General features: G+C 46.0%; 1 pseudogene and 1 gene segment (V, D, J or C); both read right to left on the bottom strand.

The window, feature by feature from the left end:
- Window positions 1-308: 308 nt before the first annotated feature.
- On the bottom strand, window positions 309-16,823 carry LOC118356272. The segment is given in 3 exon segments: window positions 309-349; window positions 16,261-16,566; window positions 16,679-16,823. Coding segments are annotated over 3 exon segments (405 nt in total).
- A 3,504-nt stretch (window positions 16,824-20,327) lies between these two features.
- On the bottom strand, window positions 20,328-20,979 carry LOC113912976 (annotated as a pseudogene).
- Between the last annotated feature and the right edge of the window lie 537 nt (window positions 20,980-21,516).

The raw sequence follows: 21,516 nt of genomic DNA, 5'->3' as shown, positions 1-21,516 counted from the left end.
ATTTATGTATTTATTCATTTATTTATTTATTTATTTATTTTTTCTATTTTTTTGAAGATTTTATTCATTTATTTAACAGAGACACACAGCGAGATAGGGAACACAAGTAGGGAGAGAGGGAGAGGGAGAAGCAGGCTTCCCATGGAGCAGAGAACCTGACGCGGGTCTCCATCCCAGGACCCTGGGATCATGACCTGAGTCGAAGGCAGACGCTTAACGACTGAGCTACCCAGGCGCCTCTACTTAATCTATTTTAAATCAGCTTTAAAACTTCAATTAGTGTAAAGATTGTTATACACAGGACATTGCTATAAATGGATGAGTCCTCTGTTGAGGGGTTCTTCCATCTCTCCTGCCCTGACAACCCTCGTGGCCTCATGTGGAATTTGTGGGGGATGAGTGTCTAAAATCTGGGTCCAAAGAACAGACATTTATCCAAAGCCCTCCAACAAGCAGGGGGGTGAGCAGTAGACATCGTGGGATTAAACAGGGAGCAAAAAGCTCATGACCGGACAGAACCGAATGTGGAGATGGATTTGTTTGGTGTTGTTTGTACCTTCACAATATTAAGTCATCCAAGCCATGGATGGGCGACCCTCTCACTTATTTAAATCTTTTTAGTATTTTCAGCAATCCTTTTTACTTTTCAGTTTGCAAGTCTTCTGTCTACTTGGTTAAGTTGACTCCAAAGTGTGTTCTATTCTTTTCGATGCTATCTTCAATGGATTTGTTTTTTAATATCCTCTTGGGCTTCTTCATTGTTGATGCAGGGACAATCAACTGGTTGTTGTAGGGAAATTACGACATGAACTCCTGTAGGAGATGCTAGACAGATAGAGCTGAGGGGGATAATAGAATGTGTTCCCTATGTTGGAACAGTAGGGCATGTAATGAAGCAGGAGGGAATCTGAGAGGGAAGCTCTGCATCGATGACCCTCAAATGAGCGATCTCACAGGGTAGACTCTGAGCACAGGAGGAATTTAAGAACTAAATTGACCCTGTGCTGCCCCAATACTTACGGGTAAAACAGAAAAGCATATAGTTTTCTTGTAATGTTTTTTAGTTTGAGAAAACTCATTTATGTAGTTAATGTAAACCACATACTTGAGAAGCACCAACTATTTTCTGATTGGTGCAGGTAAGGAAGTAACAGGAAGAGTCGGGAAAGAGCCCCCTCTGTGCTCCTGACGCAGTGGTTCTGTCAGGACTGAGAGGAGAGCCCTGCTTCCAGCTCTCTGCCTCCTCAGGGTGTGATCCCTGGGAGAGGACGCTGCCCTCCCCGCATCCAGCCCCTCACTGCTGCTTGATCAGCTCCCCCTCCGTCCTCCAGCCTCCAGCATCTCCCACCACCTTCCCCCTGGAGCCAGATTCCTCTATCTCTGAGAAGGTCAATGTCATCAAAAGATATCGTCTCAAGCATTGAAACCCTTCTTGGACTGTGGATTGTTTGAGGATGAAGGAAATAAAAATGTGTTCCACACCACTAATTCCACTTGAAATTCACACTGGAACTGTGCAGTTAGAAAACTATAAGATTCTCGGGGCACCTGAGTGGCTCAGTTGGTGAAGCATCTGCTTCGGCTCAGGTCATGATCTCAGGGTCCTGGGATTGATTCCAGCATCAGGCTTCCGGCTCAGCGGGGAACCTGCTTCTCCCTCTCCCTCTGCCTACCACTCTGTCAACTTGTGCTCTCTCTCTGTGAAATAAATAAAGAAAATTTTTGAAAAAGAAACATATCAGATTCTAATTATAAAATATTCACCTATAATTATACTTATATTTTATATATTCATATGCTTCAATACTGAGACATTTTCAGTTCTGTTGATACAATTTATACCAATTATTGTGTATTTATTCTCTACAGTAAGAACCAGATATTCACCAATTGCATCATTTTCACATATAATATCAATATTTTGGCCAATGTCAAAAATAAAAAGATATCAGCAGGATATGACATGTGCATGACAAAAGATCAGGGATGCTTGCCAAAAGGTAATTCATGTTGATAGGTTGGGAACTATTGAACTGAATCCCTAGGTGAGGGGGTTGCCAAAGTCCATCACTCCTCCCCCAGAGGTGTGGGTCTGGCCCACCTCTCAGCTCCCCACGTGAGGAAGGACCTGAATAAGGACACTCAGGAAGACACGTGGATCCTCAACTAGAACAACGGTTCCCTTGGGATGATGCATCATCTCCATATGGGGTAGTTGTTTATGAGCACACATCTATTCCACATACATCTCCCGTCTCTGTTTCTGGTCAAGGACAAGGTGGGTATGAGAAGGGGAAGGTGGAAACAGAAATAAGGAACAGAGTCTCAGAAGGGATATAGGGGAATGTGGTCCAGTGAAGGGCTGGGCCTCGTGCAGTTGACAAATGGGGAGAGAGGTCCCTCAAGGAATTCCAGGTGAAGGTTGGATGGTCCCACACTCCTCTGGGAAGGACAGGTGTAGTAGAGTGGGGGAGGGAACTGGCCAATTACCCTTTGGGGCAGGGTATTGGAGTTAGGGATGCCTTGGAGCAGGGAGAAGGGAAAACAAAGAAGAGTAGGAGAAGCAAAGAGCATCTAAGGCAGAGAGAAAGGACCGCCTCTGTCTAATTTATTGCCGGTTCCCAGCACAGAGCCCCTGCCCCTCCAGAGGGGAGCTGTCTGAGGAAATTGCAGAATGTGGTGGAATGACTGACTGAGGGCATGAGGAAGCTGGACAGGCACAGAGAACCTGCAAGACTGATCCAGTCACTAGGACTCTGGGTGGCTCAGTAGGTAAAGCGACTGTTTTCTCTTCAGGTCAGGATCCCAGGGTCCTGGGATCAAGCCCTTCTGCCCTTGCTCCTGCTCACGCTGGCTCTCTCTCTCACACTCTTTCTCTCTATCTTTCAAACAAATGAATAAAATCTCTTTTAGAAAAAGAAAAAATAGAGAATATTATTAGGAACTATTCCACAAAAAGACGTGAGATGAGATTACCTTCACAAGAAAAAAACAACAAACTTTCAGAGAGCAGAAAATCTTATTTGTTTGCTTCATATATATGTTTTTGAAAAGCACTGAAAAACAATGGAAAATTTAAATTCTTTTTTTTTAAACTTTTAAGTAGTATCCATGGTCAATGTGGGGCTTGAGCTCACGACTGTGAGATCTAGAGTTGCATGCTCAACTGACCTAGACAGCCAGGTGTCCCCAGAAAATTTAAATTCTTATCGAAAGAAAAAGTAATACTCATACAGACACCTGAAAAATATTATACAGGAAAAGGAAATCCGCAGGACAGTATTAAGACATATTTTACCTATAATTTAAATACAATATGAACAGTGTGACTCCAAGCTCACATCCATATGTTCATACACCATGACCATATGTGATTTACTGCAAGCATACTAGTTGAATTCCATAGTAAAATTATTTTATATAAGATATTCTATTAATAAAACAATAGATGAAAATCACATTATCTCACTAGATCTTGACAGACTCTTTGAGCAACTGGAAAGCAAAGTCCTAACAAAACTACATAAAATAGAAACAGACAGACAGGGGGGTGGAGCAAGATGGCGGAGGAGTAGGAGACCTAGATTTCGTCTGGTCTCAGGAATTCAGCTGAATAGGGATCAAACCATTCTGAACACCTACGAACTCAACAGGAGATCGAACAGGAGAGTAGCAACAACTCTCTGAACAGAGAAGCAACCACTTACTGGAAGGTAGGACGTGCGGAGAAGTGAATCCGAGGCGATATTCCGGAGGATAGACGGCGGGGGAGGGGCCTCCGCCGGCCGCTTCTGGCAAGTGATAGAGCCGCGGAGCACAAAAATCAGACCTTTTAGACGTTGGCTCGGCGGAGGGACGTCGCTGCAGTGGCTAAGCGGGGGGTGGAATCCTCCCGGGACAGTGTGGTCTCAGGACCCTCGGGGTCACAGAGAGACCGGGGGAGCCTGAGTGCGCCAGAGCTCCCAGGTATCAGAGCGGGGAAGCCGGCTGCAGAGACAGAGCAGAGTCGCGGGCTCTCAGCTCGGGGTTGCCATAAACTGTGATCTGCGGCCCAGTCGGGGCACGGCCCCCCCCAGCAGGGACCCAACAAGCAGCAGATCCGGGGAGACTCCCCTTCCTTCCCGGGGAGGAGCGGTGCGGGAAGGAACTGCAGGGATCTGCTGGGTTTGGAGACTCCGTGCGGGGTCGGGTGCCAGAGATAGCAACGCTCGATCACAGGCCGGGTGAGCGCGGAGTGCGGCCGGAGAACAGGGACACGGAAGTGACTGCTTTTCTCTGGGGGCACACTGAGGAGCGGGGCCCCGAGTTCTCAGCTCCTCCGGGTGGAGATTGGGAGGCCACCATTTCTGCCGCGGTCCTCCAAGGCTGTACGGAGAGCTTGCAGGGAAAAAAAGCTCCTGAGAGCAAACCGGAGCAGCTTGCTTAGCCCGGACCGACAAGGGCGGGGCAATTCCGCCTCCGGCAAAGACATTTGGAAACCATAGCAACAGGCCCCTCCCCCAGAAGATCAGCACAAACAGCCAGCAAGCCAAGACCAAGTTGATCGATCAAGGAGAATGGGAGAACTCCAGCGCTAGGGGAATACTGCACATAGATTCATGGCTTTTTTTTTTTTTTTACCATGATTCATTATTTCATCAAAGTTAATTTTTGTTGACTGTTTTTTTTATTTTTCTTTTTCCCTTTTTCAACCAACATCTTATCAATCCCTTTTTTAAAAAAAAAATTTTTTTTATTTTTCATTTTTAGAGTCATATTTTATCCCTTCATAGTAGTTACCCTTATTTTTGGCATATATATATAAGTTGTTCTCTCTTTAAAATTTTGAGGTACAGTTTCTTCTAACAGATCAAAATATACCCTAAATCACTAGTGTATGGCTTTGTTCTAGTCTCCTGCCTGATCACATTCTCTCCCTTTTTCCTTTTTTTTTTTCCTTAAATCTTCTTTCTTTTTTCAAACAACTTATCTTACCAAGTCCTTTTATAAAATCTTTCATAATTTTCATCTTTACAGTCATCTTCTATCCCTTCATTGTATCAACCCTTATTTTGTACATATATGTCTTTTTCCTTTAAAATTTTAGGAGGCACTTTTTTCTAACAGACCATAATGCGCCCAAAATCTAGTGTGTGGCACTGATCTATGCACTAGCCTGATTATATTTGATCATATTCTGCTTTTTTTGTATTGTTTTGTTTTTGTTTTTATCTTTTTTTTTTCTTTTTTTTTTCTTTTTCTCTTTCTTTTTTCTTTCTTTCCCTTTCTTTTCCCCTGGTGTCAGGTCTTTTCTGATTTGTATCCAGTATATTTGCTGGGGACGTTGTAAACCTGTTAGCATTTTGTTCTCTCATTCATCTATTCTCCTCTGGACAAAATGACAAGACGAAAGAAATCACCTCAGCAAAAAGAACACGAGGTAGTACCGTCAGCCAGGGACCTACTCAATACGGACATTAGTACGATGTCGGACCTAGAGTTCAGAATCATGACTTTAAAGATACTAGCTGGGCTTGAAAAAAGCGTGGAAGTTATTAGAGAAACCCTTTCTGGAGAAATAAAGGAACTAAAATCTAACCAAATCGAAATCAAAAAGGCTATTGATGAGGTGCAATCAAAAATGGGGGCACTAAATGCTAGGATAAATGAGGCGGAAGAGAGAATCAGCGATATAGAAGACCAAATGATGGAAAATAAAGAGGCTGAGAAAAGGGAGAGAAACAACTACAGGATCACGAGGGCAGAATTCGAGAGATAAGTGATACGATAAGACGAAACAACATTAGAATAATTGGGATCCCAGAAGAAAAAGAGAGAGAGAGAGGAGCAGAAGGTATATTGGAGCAAATTATAGCAGAGAACTTCCCTAATGTGAGGAAGAAAACAGGCATTAAAATCCAGGAGGCACAGAGAACCCCTCTCAAAATCAATAATAATAGGTCAACACCCCGACATCTAATAGTAAAACTTACGAGTCGCAGAGACAAAGAGAAAATCCTGAAAGCAGCTCGGGAGAAGAGATATGTAACCTACAATGGTAGAAACATTAGATTGGCAACAGACCTATCCACAGAGACCTGGCAGGCCAGAAAGAACTGGCAACATATCTTCAGAGCACTAAACGAGAAAAATATGCAGCCAAGAATACTATATCCAGCTAGGCTGTCACTGAAAATAGAAGGAGAGATAAAAAGCTTCCAGAACAAACAAAAACTAAAGGAATTTGCAAACACGAAACCAGCCCTCCAAGAAATATTGAGAGGGGTCCTCTAAGCAAAGATAGAACCTAAAAGCAGCAAAGAGCAGAAACGAAACAGACAACAGACAGTTAACAGTCACCTTACAGGTAATACAATGGCACTAAATTCATACCTTTCAATAGTTACCCTGAATGTAAATGGGCTCAATGCCCCAATCAAAAGACACAGGCTATCAGATTGGATTAAAAACAAGACCCATCAATATGCTGTCTGCAAGAGACTCATTTTAGACCCAAAGACACCCCCACATTGAAAGTGAGGGGGTGGAAAACCATTTACCTTGCTAATGGACACCAAAAGAAAGCTGGGGTGGCCATCCTTATATCAGACAAACTAGATTTTAAAACAAAGACTGTAATAAGAGATGAGGAAGGACACTATATCCTACTTAAAGGGTCTATCCAACAAGAAGATCTAACAATTGTAAATATCTATGCCCCGAACGTGGGAGCAGCCAATTATATAAGGCAATTAATAAAAAAAGCAAAGAAACACATTGACAACAATACAATAATAGTGGGGGACTTTAACACCCCCCTGACTGAAATGGACAGATCATCTAAGCAAAAGATCAACAAGGAAATAAAGACTTTAAATGACACACTGGAACAAATGGACTTCACAGACATATTCTGAACATGCCATCCCAAAGCAACGGAATACACATTCTTCTCTAGTGCCCATGGAACATTCTCCAGAATAGATCACATCCTAGGTCACAAATCAGGTCTCAACCGGTACCAAAAGATTGGGATCATTCCCTGCATATTTTCAGACCACAATGCTTTGAAACTAGAACTCAACCACAAGAGGAAAGTCGGAAAGAACTCAAATACATGGAGGCTAAAGAGCATCCTACTAAAGAATGAATGGGTCAACCAAGAAATTAAAGAAGAATTAAAAAAATTCATGGAAACCAATGAAAATGAAAACACAACTGTTCAAAATCTTTGGGATACAGCAAAGGCGGTCCTGAGAGGAAAGTATATAGCAATACAAGCCTTTCTCAAGAAACAAGAAAGGTCTCAAATACAAAATCTAACCCTACACCTAAAGGAGCTGGAGAAAGAACAGCAAATAAAGCCTAAACCCAGCAGGAGAAGAGAAATCATAAAGATCAGAGCAGAAATCAATGAACTAGAAACCAAAAGAACAGTAGAACAGATCAACGAAACTAGGAGCTGGTTCTTTGAAAGAATTTACAAGATTGATAAACCCCTGGCCAGACTGATCAAAAAGAAAAGAGAAATGACCCAAATCAACAAAATCATGAATGAAAGAGGAGAGATCACAACCAACACCAAAGAAATACAAACAATTATAAGAAGATATTATGAGCAACTCTATGCCAGCAAATTAGATAACCTGGAAGAAATGGGTGCATTCCTAGAGATGTATCAACTACCAAAATTGAACCAGGAAGAAATAGAAAACCTGGACAGACCTATAACCACTAAGGAAATTGAAACAGTCATCAAAAATCTCCCAAGAAACAAAAGCCCAGGGCCAGATGGCTTCCCAGGGGAATTCTATCAGACATTTCAAGAAGAATTAATACCTATTCTCCTGAAACTGTTCCAAAAAATAGAAATGGAAGGGAAACTTCCAAACTCATTTTATGAGGCCAGCATTACCTTGATCCCAAAACCAGACAAAGACCCCAGCAAAAAAGAGAATTACAGACCAATATCCTTGATGAACATGGATGCAAAAATTCTCACCAAAATACTAGCCAATAGGATCCAACAGTACATTAAAAGGATTATTCACCATGACCAAGTGGGATTTATTCCTGGGCTGCAAGGCTGGTTCAACATCCGCAAATCAATCAACGTGATACAATACATTAACAAAAGAAAGAGCAAGAATCATATGATCCTCTCAATAGATGCAGAAAAAGCATTTGACAAAGTACAACATCCTTTCTTGATCAAAACTCTTCAGAGTATAGGGATAGAGGGTACATACCTCAATATCATAAAAGCCATCTATGAAAAACCTACAGCGAATATCATTCTCAATGGGGAAAGGCTGAGAGCTTTTCCCCTAAGGTCAGGAACGCGGCAGGGATGTCCACTCTCACCACTGCTATTCAACATAGTATTAGAAGTCCTAGCCACAGCAATCAGACAACAAAAAGAAATCAAAGGCATCCAAATCGGCAAAGAGGAAGTCAAACTCTCACTCTTTGCAGATGATATGATACTGTATGTGGAAAACCCAAAAGACTCCACCCCAAAACTGCTGGAACTCATACAGGAATTCAGTAAAGTAGCAGGATATAAAATCAATGCACAGAAATCAGTGGCATTCTTATAAACCAACAACAAGACAGAAGAGAGACAAATTAAGGAGTCGATCCCATTTACAATTGCACCCAAAACCATTAGATACCTAGGAATAAATTTAACCAAAGAGGCAAAGGATCTGTACTCAGAAAACTATAAAATACTCATGAAAGAAATTGAAGAAGACACAAAGAAATGGAAAAACGTTCCATGCTCATGGATTGGGAGAATCAACATTGTGAAGATGTCAATGCTACCTAGAGCAATCTACACATACAATGCAATCCCCATCAATATACCATCCACTTTTTTCAAAGAAATGGAACAAATAATCCTAAAATTTGTATGGAACCAGAAGAGACCCAGAATAGCCAGAGGAATACTGAAAAAGAAAAGCAAAGCTGGCGGCATCACAATTCCGGACTTCCAGCTCTATTACAAAGCTGTCATCATCAAGACAGTATGGTACTGGCACAAAAACAGACACATAGATCAATGGAACAGAATCGAGAGCCCAGAAATGGACCCTCAACTCTATGGTCAACTTATTTTTGACAAAGCAGGAAAGAATGTCCAATGGCAAAAAGACAGTCTCTTCAACAAATGGTGTTGGGAAAATTGGACAGCCACATGCAGAAGAATGAAACTGGACCATTTCCTTACACCACACACAAAAATAGACTCCAAATGGTTGAAAGACCTAAACGTGAGACAGGAGTCCATCCAAATCCTAAAGGAGAACACAGGTAGCAACCTTTTCTACCTTAGCCACAGCAACTTCTTCCTAGAAACATCGCCAAAGGCACGGCAAGCCAGGGCAAAAATGAACTATTGGGATTTCATCAAGATAAAAAGCTTTTGCACAGCAAAAGAAACAGTCCACAACACCAAAAGACAACCGACAGAATGGGAGAAAATATTTGCAAATGACATATCAGATAAAGGGCTAGTATCCAAAATCTATAAAGAACTTATCAAACTCAACACCCAAAGAACAAATAATCCAATCAAGAAATGGGCAGAAGACATGAACAGACATTTCTCCAGAGAAGACATCCAAATGGCCAACAGGCACATGAAAAAGTGCTCAACATCGCTCGGCATCAGGGAAATCCAAATCAAAACCTCAATGAGATACCACCTCACACCAGTCAGAATGGCTAAAATTAACGAGTCAGGGAACGACAGATGTTGGCGGGGATGTGGAGAAAGGGGAACCCTCCTACACTGTTGGTGGGAATGCAAGTTGGTGCAACCACTCTGGAAAACAGTATGGAGGTTCCTCAAATATTTGAAATTAGAGCTACCGTTCGATCTAGCAATTGCACTACTGGGTATTTACCACAAAGATACAAATGTAGGGACCCGAAGGGGTACGTGTACCCCAATGTTTATAGCAGCAATGTCCACAATAGCCAAACTGTGGAAAGAGCCAAGATGCCCATCGACAGATGAATGGATAAAGATGATGTGGTATATATACACAATGGAATATTATGCAGCCATCAAAAGGAATGAGATCTTGCAATTTGCAACGACGTGGATGGAACTGGAGGGTGTTATGCTGAGTGAAATAAGTCAATCAGAGAAAGACATGTATCACATGACCTCACTGATATGAGGAATTCTTAATCTCAGGAAACAAACTGAGTGTTACTGGAGTGGTTGGGGGTGGGAGGGATGGGGTGGCTGGGTGATAGACATTGGGGAGGCTATGTGCTATGGTGAGCGCTGTGAATTGTGCAAGACTGTTGAATCACAGATCTGTACTTCTGAAACAAATGACGCAACATATTTTAAGACAAAAGAAAAAGAAGAAGATAACAGGAGAGGAAGAAAAGGGGAGTATGTCAGAGGGGGAGACGAACCATGAGAGATGATGGACTCTGAAAAACAACCTGAGGGTTCTAGAGGGGAGGGGGTAGGGGGATGGGTTAGCCTGGTGATGGGTATTGAGGAGGGCACGTTCTGCATGGAGCACTGGGTGTTATGAACAAACAATGAATCATGGAACACTGCACCAAAAACTAATGATGTAATATATGGTGATTAACATAACAATAAAAAAATTAAAAAAAAAAAAAAGAGACAGACACATTTGTCACATGGTAACACACTCTGTCTGGCACACCTCGAACTCAATCCCCCAGACAGGAAGTTAGCTACGGTGGTGAGGGGGGAGGACATTTCTACCAGACCAGGAACAGGCACAAGTGGCCTGAACTCCATTATTGTTCAACGTCTTTCTACAAGTAATAGACAATGAAAGTGAACAAGAAAAATCACTGGTCCGCTCTCAGCACTGATGCGAATAAAAAGGGAGTCATCCTAAAAGACCCAAATATCTGACTCCTCAATACTCCCCTGTTTATGCAGCAGGGACAGAAGAAATCAGCCCAATGAGCACACAGAACAGACATTCTTATGGAAGACTAATAGGATTACATGGGTCTGGCCACTTGCAGAAATAGGTAAATGATCAAGAATGCAGACCCCAGATACCTCACAGTTCAGGGAGGAGATGAGCACCCTGAACCTGCCACCGCATGTCCATGACCTCAGTGTAGAGACCCTGTGGGGGAGATGACCTTTCTGTGTCCTTGGGAGACCCTTTGTCTAATGAGAGGCTGCTGTGAGTGAAGGTGGGGAAAGGAGGCAAGGAGGAGCCCTCACCCCCAGGAGATGCCCTTGCATGGACTTGGCCCCATGATGGCCGCAACAGGAGCACCAGAAGCAGAAGCCCCAGGAGGAGCCTGAGCAGCCGCTAGGCCTCCCCCTCCTGGCCGATGAGAAAGGGGCTCTGGTCCCAATTTCCACAGGCCTGGAGTCTGTGTGAGCCCTGAGATGCGGTCCCAGGAGAGGCAGTGAGGAGCACAATGTGCTCAGAACTCAGCCCAGTGATGGTCAGGGAGCCAGAGCTGTAAGACATGGAAGACCGTGTAAGAGCTGTAAGACCTTGATCGCCAGAGGGACTCACATCATAACACTTCCGGATTTGAGACCCCATACGTGGGAGCTGCTGGTACAGGACACGTATAGGACACTCCCGACGTGTCAGGACTCGCACGCAGCTAGACTGTGTTTTGCTGGTTCTTCCCCAACTCAGGATGGACTCTGTCCACCAGCCTTCCTGGCATGGTACCCAGAAATTTTTGCTCAATATGAGAAAATGACAGAATCTGTGGATGTCAGGACAGGGTTCAGGGACAAATTTTAAAGAATGTGAAATGAATTCGTGGACAAATTCCCTCAGATGGATCTCAGGCCCCAGGTTGTACCAAAGAAAGCAAGCAAGCAGTTGGCGTGGCCAGGAAATAGGGGTGCACAGGGAGCCCCGTTGTTGTGGGGACAGCACGTCTGTGTTGCTTCTGCACAGCCCGGGAGCACGGTGTGAGCATGGAGTCCACTGTCATAGGGCGGGCAGGAGTAATCAGCCTCGTCCTCAGCCTGAAGCCCAGTGATGGTCAGAGAGCCTGAGTTGCCAGACACAGAAGGAGAGAATCAATCTGCCATGTCTGAGGGTCGGTTGCTATTAGCATAGATGATGGCACTGGGGGCGGACCCTGGGAGTTGTTGATGCCAGCCCACGTAATATCAACTTATATTGGAGCTGCTTCGAGTGCAGGAGACGGTGACCTTCTGGCCCAGGGCCTAGACACGGAGGGTGGCTGACTCAGCACAGACAGGGCCCAGTCCCTACAAGGGGGAGAGACACAGAGAGGGTGATGCTGGGGTCTAGAGACAATAGGAGAAAGTTGTAGTAGGGTTTTGGGAAAGGAACCTAGAGAGGAATTCTATGTGTGGTCAATAATTGTTAAAATTAAGATAAATTTAAGTAAGAAAGTGAGCTTTAGTATCAAACTATGTGGATGGAAAATTAGAATCCTGTTTTAACTTGGTTAAAAAGTCAAATTTTTCTTGAATTATTGGTCTCCTCTACCAAAAACATGGTAAACAAAAGTATTTATTTAACTTTAAAATTATCTGCTTGGAAAATGTGCACTCTGTTTTACCAAAGTATTTCCTATGTTTATCAGGACTTTGATGCATTGAAAAACATATATTTTTTTATTTTAAAAAATCCTACATTTTGCTTACAACTCTGTAACTTTCCGTATTCGTGCTTGATAGATGTTTGTGTTCCGTGTCATGGGAATAACACATTTCCTTGTCAGTGGCATCGTAATGACCTCTAAGCCATCCGTAGCCACGGCCACTGTCATGTTTGCTACATACAGTTCCCATCTTATTCCGATGCTACCGCAAATGTGTTACAACTTCAAGGATATTCATGGGCAGAACTTTGAAAATATGTAGGTTTCTGATACCTTTACGAGAATAAAACTAAAGTAAAAATTGCTAGAACTAATTCAAACAGAACAAAAAATGAATAACATAAAAGTGAATATCCAGAGGAAAATAATTATAATTTTTATAACTGTTTGTTTGAAATATTGTTGACTTTTTAAAATGTTTTCTTTCTTCAGATTTAAGGAAACTTCTCTTAAGCTAACTGATCTATAAGAACTTAACGAAATATACCTTGGTGAAGAAATGAAACTATTTATTTTTTCTCCACATCTGATCCCTTCAAAACTCAGAAACCCTCAGGGAACATTCTTATACATGGATGGCAACATATTTATTAGCATAAGTTTCATAAGATTCTGTTTTCCTTGTAACAAGATATAATTGGAAACATTGTTTAGATTACTAAGACTCGGAGACAAGGTCATATTGGAACGAGATATGTATCTGTATATACTCAGATACGACCAGCCAACTCTAAGGAACTAACATTGAGTTTATCGAGACAATAAAGCCACTTGGAAGTATCTGCTGACCACCTGCTCACAAAGTTTCCAGCAGCTTTCCCAGGTGACTCAGGAAGGTCATGTCTTAGCAGGTGCAGGAACCGTGGGATATTTGGGTCCCTGAAAAACAGAGAAGTTCCCCAAGTCTATAGGTGTTGCAGGTTAAGTCTGATGACAAGTACCTGGCACAAGTTTTGGCTTAGCTTCTGGCCTGGACGGGCTGTTAAATGTTCAATCTAGATGTTTCTTATAAAAGTTCAGCAATGTAGGTTTTAAAGAGGCTATATGGTTGATTGCCATTCTTGGTGCCCTTATATAAATAATCCTAGCAAGTTCTTTGAGAAACTACAGTTACTTGGTGAGCAAATTAATGTTAATTTAGCTATACTTAGTAGAAATGAGGGTGATTGGAGAGAAAAAATATTTCAGTAACACACCAGAGTGAGTACTTGGTTCCAATCATGTCGATTAAAACATGGACTAGATCCTGATGTTCTCTAGCTAAGATGTCTGGCTACAAGTCTCAAAACTAACATTACGATTTTTCTCCCAACTTTCTCAGTTGGACTCAAACTGCCTTCTTCCCTGAGGTCCTGAAGAGTAAATACAAACAACACAATGTAAACTTCAGAAAAATCACCAGAACCGCTCACAGAGAGATGGTCTTCGTCCCTGTTGCTCTGTGGACCACTCAGGGATCACCAGACACATTTGAACTACAAACCAGGAAAATCTGTCAGATTGTCACAGCCTGCTGTCACTCTCCCTGAAGTTATTTGAGCTTGACATCTAGAAGTCTTCTCCCCTGCTACCCTCAGAACTTGGGAACTGCTTTATACTTTGATACAATCATTAACAGTCATTTTGTTTCTTTCCAAGAAATGCCTCTTGTTTAATACCTGATTTCTAGAACCGCAGGCCTTACTTTGAGAACACACCTGCTTCACCCCCTCCTGAAATATGTTTAACTATTGTCAGGAGAGTGTCCACCAAACTGAACAATCGTCTAGCCCCACTTTGGACATGTGTAATTTTGGGAAGTTTCAGAGGAGGGAAGGGACCTGACCAAGAATAGGCTGCCCCAAGATGAGCCGCTTGGCTGTGACCATTATTTTCTCAAAAGGAAATGAAACTCACCAGATTTAAGAAAAGCTCTGTACCTCCCCCAAAACTGCCTGCTTGTACCAGGAAGAGAGCTATTAGCAGGGGGTCCTCTGTACCTAAGACATGTATCTACAGAGCAGGACAACCTTTGTTGGCAAACATGTCCTCTCACCATCCTGCTAACGCTCTTTCTCCTCTTTGATCCTAAGACCCCTACCCCCTGCTTCACTCATGTAAGTGCATGTTGCCTGACTGTCTTTGGAATTCTCCATATCTTTGTGGATTCACGTAGGCTATTAATATTGATTTTGAACTGCTAATCCACCAAAGTCATTTGATTCTGATTCAGCCAAATGGACCTTGAAGAGCACAGGAAATACTTCCTCCCCAACAACAGGCACAGGTGAAGTTGCATCAAGGGTCCGATAAGAGTAAGTAGGTATGTGCGTCTCTAGGACTCCTGACGAACAGTCCCCTGGGTCAGGGGCTGATCCTAACTCCTGGAAACATGAGACATAAGTCATCCTGCATCAGAGATGGGTTCTCATACTGCCCCAGCTGCTGGAACCCCTCCACCCACTGTTCCCAAGCCCCCCCACCTCTAACCTCTCCTTCCCACTCCCATTCTCAGTCCCTGCTTCCCCCAGGTCATGAGGACTCTTACATTCCTCCCTATCAACCCCTTGTCCAGAACTCCCAGTCTGACTGGGACAGAGTCCACAGCCCCTGCCGCATCCCACCTACATGCTCCCTCCTGTTCCTTCACTGTCTGTGCAGAACAGGATGCCATGATGACACATCAGATTGTGGAGTTCCCTGTGCACCCCTCCAATGCTCCGGCTCCACCCCACCAACCCCACCCCTCCTCATTATCCTGAGACACAGCTTTCCCTGACACCATGTTTAGCTTGTATCCTCTCTCTTCCCCCACACAATGTCAGCTCCCTGAGCCTGCACACCCTTCCTGTCATGTCCACATATGTCCCACATCCTAGACTAACATGGTAGGTGTTCCGTAAGTGCAGTGAATGCAAAGTCTCTGGACAGGGCTCTACCCTCAGTCAGACACGGGTGGACGCCCTGTCTCTGGTTCTATCCTGACCTGTCACAGTGATATGGGATTGCCAAGCCCAATGGTCAAGAAAGAATTCTTGAGACATTGAATGTTGAAAAAAGATGATTTTACTAGAGCCCGGAGACAGGACCCATGGGCAGAAAGCTCACTGGGATTGTGAGGAGTGACTGATTATGTACTTTATCATTACTGGAGGTGAGGGATACTATAAATCTCTAAGGAATATGGAAGCCAGGCTTTCAGGAATGAAGGGGCTAGCTGCTGTGAAGACGAGCTTACTTCAGTCTTTAATAAAACACACACATGGGGACACTAAGGCAACCATGAGGTCCTTGAGGAAGCTCACACTCCGCATGGGTCACATGTCTCTCAGGGGCTGCAGCGGGAGGAGATTGACTTTAAGCGACATTTCTCCTGCCCTTGTTTCCCTCATCAACTGACTCTCTATCCGGCATTCTGCCCCTGGCACCCAGGAGTTTCTCCTCGATGTGAGAAAACCAAACAATGTCTTCCTGCTAAGGAGACGCTGGAGGAGCGAAATTTAAGAGAATTTGGACTATTTTGTAGCCAAAGTTCCTTGAGATTAGTTCCGACTACAGTTTAGACCAAACAAAGGAAGGAGCTGACTTGGCCAAGGAGGGGGAGCTGCACAGGGAGACCCGTTGCTGAAGGACAGCAGTTTTTGTCTCACTTCCCCACAGGCCTGAGCACTGTGTGACCATTGAGACTGCTGTCATAGGACTGGCAGTAATACTCAGCCTCGTCCTCAGCCTGGAGCCCAGTGATGGTCAGGGTGGCTGAGCTGCCAGACTTGGAGCCAGAGAATCGATCCGGGACCCCTGAGGGTCTGTTACTATTACCATAGATGATGGTTCTGGGGGCTTTTCCTGGGAGCTGTTGGAACCAGCTCACATAACTACCACCCCCGATGTTGGAGCTGCTTCCAGTGCAGGAGATGGTGACCCTCTGGCCCAGGCTCCCAGACACGGAGGGCGGCTGAGTCAGCACAGACTGGGCCCAGGACCCTGCAAGGGGGAGAGACGCACAGAGGGTGATGCTGGGGTCTAGAGACAAGAGGAGGAAGCAGGGCCCCACACGTCCTCCCAGGGCCCCTTCCCCTGCCCTGCATCCAGTCACCTGTGCAGTGAGCGAGGAGGCTGAGGAGGAGAGGGGACCAGGCCATGGTGGAGGTCATCACCGATCCTGCCTGCTGTGGCCCCACAGCTGTGCAGAGCCTCCCCTCATCTCTCCCTTCCCCTCTTCATCCTCTGAGAGAGGGAGGGCCTGGCCATGCAAATGAGACCCCAGCTCTCTGACCCCTCCCTGGTCCGGGGTCAGGTCCTCTGCTTCAGCACGTCAGGGGGTTGGGCAGGGGAGGGGCCGTGTGTGGACAGGAGTGGTGAGGTCCCAGCTGTGAGCCCTGAGCAGAGGGCACAGGCAGGGCCAGGTGGCAGGGCCCTGCTCTGATAGCCCTGACCCCTCAGAAATGGAACCAGGGTGCCCCCTGGTGTCCAGATGGAGACACAACATTGTGTTTCATGGTGGCCAGAGCCCATCAGACACAAGCCCACACCCCCCAAATTGTTTTGACACTGTTCCCTGCATTTGGGCCTGACCAGATGTCCCTATATGTCACCTCCCACTAAGTCAAGACTCACTCTAGGCCCTGCTAAGAGTCTTCAGAATGAGTCTCTCCATTGCTCCCTTCTCTGCTCCTGCGTCAGGACGGAGGTGGTGTCTCTACACAAACTCTTCTAGATGAGGATACAGTCCAGAGTAGTGATGGGTCCCCATGGGCAAAGGCTCACTTCTGTGCAGGATGCTGGGACTTTCCTCTTATGTGCCTTCTCCCTGATTTCCAGAGCTGTCCTTCCTCTCAGCACCCCACAGCACTGAGGATATGGGGAGCTCTTCACTCCAGGTTGTGGGTAGAGGCCGTCACGTCCATTCTTAGAGGGTTCCACATGGAGCATCTTTGTCCCTGTCATTCTTTCTCCCTGCTTGAAGCAACAGTTGTCCACACACAGGACATAGATTCCCTCCTCGGCTCTGTCCTCCCAGCACAGACACGAGTCTGCAGGAGCCTTGCCACGTGAGTGTGTGTGGCCCTGACCTCAGAACACAAAGGGCAAATCTGCTGGAAATTCTGGGAAGAAAGGAGTGACAGCTGTAGATGCTCTGACAGGGACCTAGTGACAGAGTTTTTGTGTCAGTCACCACGGAGCCAACCTCGTACTTAGGATGAACGTGTGTTATTTTATATGTAATTCTATTCAGTAAGATTGATTTAAACTCAACGACAATGTCAGTGTGAAGATACAGGTACAATCAGGAGTGTACTTTCCCCAAATCTGTGCTTAGTGCAGAGAGAATCTGGGTGGAAACAGTGGTACAGAAATGCCTTCCGTTCTCAGGAGATTACGGGTTTTTAGTGTTTGTCTGAAATCACTTATTTGTACCATGTGTCTGGGCTCCCAGGTAGGAAAGGTCAACGTGGTGCCCAGTGAAACCCCTTAGGGGCCTGCTCTTATGAACTCAGAACCATCCTGCTGACCAAATTACCAAACACAGACAGAGCATCCAGGATGGAGGGATTTGGGGTCAGACCACTCTCCGGGGTGAGAACAGCTCTAGTCCCTACACTGTGTCCTGCATGTTCAGGATGGAACCTTGATTCATTCAGCCACCCATGACTACTACCCAAAGCCAACTGGACCCAGCTGTTTCTGTCAAAGGTCCCACATGTGAGTGGTGGCAAGGTGGAGATAAGGGGGAAGGTGTCTCTGAGTTCACAGGCCCCGTGGCCCTGGGTTGGGACACAAGAGTTTCCATCAGAGTGCAGCCTGGCTGGAGGTGTCAATGGCGGTGACTGAGGGACGGACAGCCCGGGACTGAGAGCACAGGGAGGGTGGGTCTCATGTCCCCCATGGTCCTTGAGCTCCAATCAGCAGCACTGAGGCTGGGGTCCCAGAATCAAGGTACCGATGAACCTCAGGCACTGACTGGAACCCAAAGGTGATGGGGGCTGAGATGCCCTGGGGATAGAGACTCCCCCTGGGATTCCTGAGCATCGGCCTCAGCCCAGGACCAAAAATGAAACTATGGGACCCCTGTCCCTCAACACCGAGGGATGTTTCTCCATGGTGATCCTCTGTATAAACCCCCAGGGTCCTGATCCTGCCTTTAGAGATAAGGATCTCAAAGATTTTTACTGGGAAAGAATTTATTTTGGCCAGAAAGACTCATGTGAGAGCAAAACTGTTAACACTTTCCTGACTCGGTCGTCCAGGTCTGTTTGAGTAACAAGAAATCTGTCGGGGCGCCTGGGGGGCTCAGTCGTTGAGCGTCTACCTTCGGCTCAGGTCATGGTCCCCGGGTCCTTCGATTGAGCCCCTCATCGGGCTCCCTGCTCCGCGGGAAGGCTGCTTCTCCCTCTCCCACTCCCCCTGCCTCTGTTTCTTCTCTCACTGTGTCTCTCTCTCTCAAATAAATAAAATCTAAAAAATAAAAATCTCTCAATTTCTTTTCTCTCTGCAGACACAAGACCCATACCTATGGGGATTTCAGGTGCCTGGAAGCACAGGGTGGGGGGGACCATGCAGCCCCCTCCTTCCCGCCCCGCATCCCATCCGGACCCAAAGACCCCAGGTCCCCAGGGGACTACCAGGGACTGAGAAAAAGATATTGCTGATCGTTTTGTGTGTGTGAGAAAACACTACAGCCTGGTACTTTAGGAATTATAAATAATATTTCTGTGGTGGAATTCCTGTCGAGAATATTCTTAGGAATGAGCATCTGGAGCATAAGAAAAATAACGACATTTCTTAAGATATGCAGGTGACCCTTTGTCTGTGGATTCTTCCAAGACTCCCCGTGGATGGGGTCCTCAGTTAATTCTGAAGTGGGTAAAAATCAGCAGATTCCATGCGCAAATAAATAAATATAGATGAATACATCCTTTTCACGAAATGTAATAACTTTACTTTCATATTAACGAGACTGACTGAGGGGTGCCTGAGGAGCACAGTAGGTTTACGTTCCGTCTCTAGGTTTGTCCCAGTTCGTGATGCCAGTGTCCTGAGCTCCAGCCCTGCAAAGGGGTCCGCACTGGGAGCAGAGTCCGCTTGAGACGCTCTCTCCCTCTCCCTCTGCCTTTCCCAATGGTGCTCTCTCTAAAATAAGGAAATAAATCTAAAAAAATAAAGAGCCTGACTGGGAGTTTTGGGCACACAAAACGGAGCCTGGGGTGAGAGCAGGAAGGAGAATGTGGGGGTTGCATGCAGCTGTATTTTCTGGTCTCTCTCCTGCCTAGACATGGACATTGGAGACTGGACACTGCAGCAAGACCATTTCCAGTTTCCTCTGAAACCTTCATGTGGAGACAGAGCTCAGACTGAAGAGCCAGAGGGAGAGTCTGAAGCCCGAGGGACGCGGGAGCAGAGAGAACAGGAGGGGGATGTGGGGGGTGTTGTCAGGGAGAGTCTGTAGGATCTGGTCCAAGTTCACATGTAGCTGGTTCAGAGAGAGGAGACTGTGTCTGTGACCGGGGTTATTGTCCATGGATCAGCTGTGGGTACATCAGTAGTGACACAAGGTCACACTTGATGGACTAAGATGATAGAATGGATTGTGGAGGAATGTTCGCTGGACAGTATGTTCGGTTGTAGACACAGAATTCCTTCCTGTCCATCTTCTCCAGATTGAGTGGGGATGTGCGGTGGGGCTCGGATATCTCATGTGTCCGTGTCTTCCTCAGATGCCCCCATTTGATCTCACTTTCTGTGCATTACATGACTCTTCCTCTTTCCCTGTTGAAGGATAGATCGTCGTGCAGAAGAGACCACCCCGCTATGTCACTCCAGGTAAGTTTCTTACTGAAAAGCAGCTCAGAAACAAAATCCGTGGGTCCAGAGGTTTTAGACCCACTTCCTCCTTCTCTGAGACGCTGTGAGGAGCGGTAGCTGCTCCCATTGCCGTGAGCTGTCGCCCACTGAGAGTCCGCCTCGGCCTCAGCCTGCAGCCCCGAGATGCGCAGAAGCCCTGCGTTGGCCGAGGCGTCTTTGGAGCCCGAGAAGCGGCTGGGGATCCCGGCGCCCTGGTGCTTCTCGGGGCTTGAGGAGTACTACAGCAGATCCGGGGGAGGGCTCCCTGGATGGTGCTGGATCCAGTCGATGTTAGAGCTGCCAACACTGATGTCCCTGCTCAGGGTGCAGGTGCGTCTGGCCGTTGTTCCCGGAGATGCAGAGAGGGAGGGCGGCTGGGTCAGCACGGGCTGGGACACGGAGCCTGCAGACACACACACTCAGAGGATATTGGATAGGTTCAAAGTAAATTTTCTCTAGACTCTGAAGCAGAGGGGTGATGCAGCCTGTTCCCCTAGGCCTGTCCCTACCTGTGCAGTAAAAGAGCATCCCCAGGAAGACGAGAGTCCAGCCCATGGTGACACATTTCCACTCTCCTCATTGGGCTGGGCTGCCCTAGGGCTCCTTTACTGCTCCAGCATCTGCCACATGAGCGTCTCTATATGCAAATAGGGTCCATCCAGTGAGTCCCTGCCCCTCACTTTTCCTGAGAACTGGTGCTGGATCTCAGTACACATCACACACTGAGGAAGATGGAGGTTGGCTTCAGCCCTGGGGCCATCCCTGGGAAGAAACACCTGCTGAGAACACACACAGGTCCCCTTGGGACACTCTACCAGACCAGCGGGGACACAGCTGCTGAGTCCCATCAGGGAGCACAGGGCCCAGTCCTCAGGCCCAGACTTCTGTGAATGGTTCTCACGAAGGAGCCGCTTTTTAGGTACAAGGCCGTCCCACAGCGCCACCTGCTGGTCCAGGGCACACATGTCACCACGGTCCAAAGCCCTGAGAGTCCAGCTGGGGTCTGCATCTCACTGGGTCTGATTTCGAAATAGGATGGTCCTTCAGGCCTCCGGATGATATTGTTGAGTCTCACTCTCAGGAGTCCTGGTC

Source organism: Zalophus californianus, chromosome 14 (genome assembly GCF_009762305.2).
Source record: "Zalophus californianus isolate mZalCal1 chromosome 14, mZalCal1.pri.v2, whole genome shotgun sequence".
Classification (NCBI taxonomy): Eukaryota; Metazoa; Chordata; class Mammalia; order Carnivora; family Otariidae; genus Zalophus; species Zalophus californianus.
The sequence above is the reverse complement of the archived record's forward strand: the minus strand, read 5'-3'. Positions and strand labels throughout refer to the sequence as shown.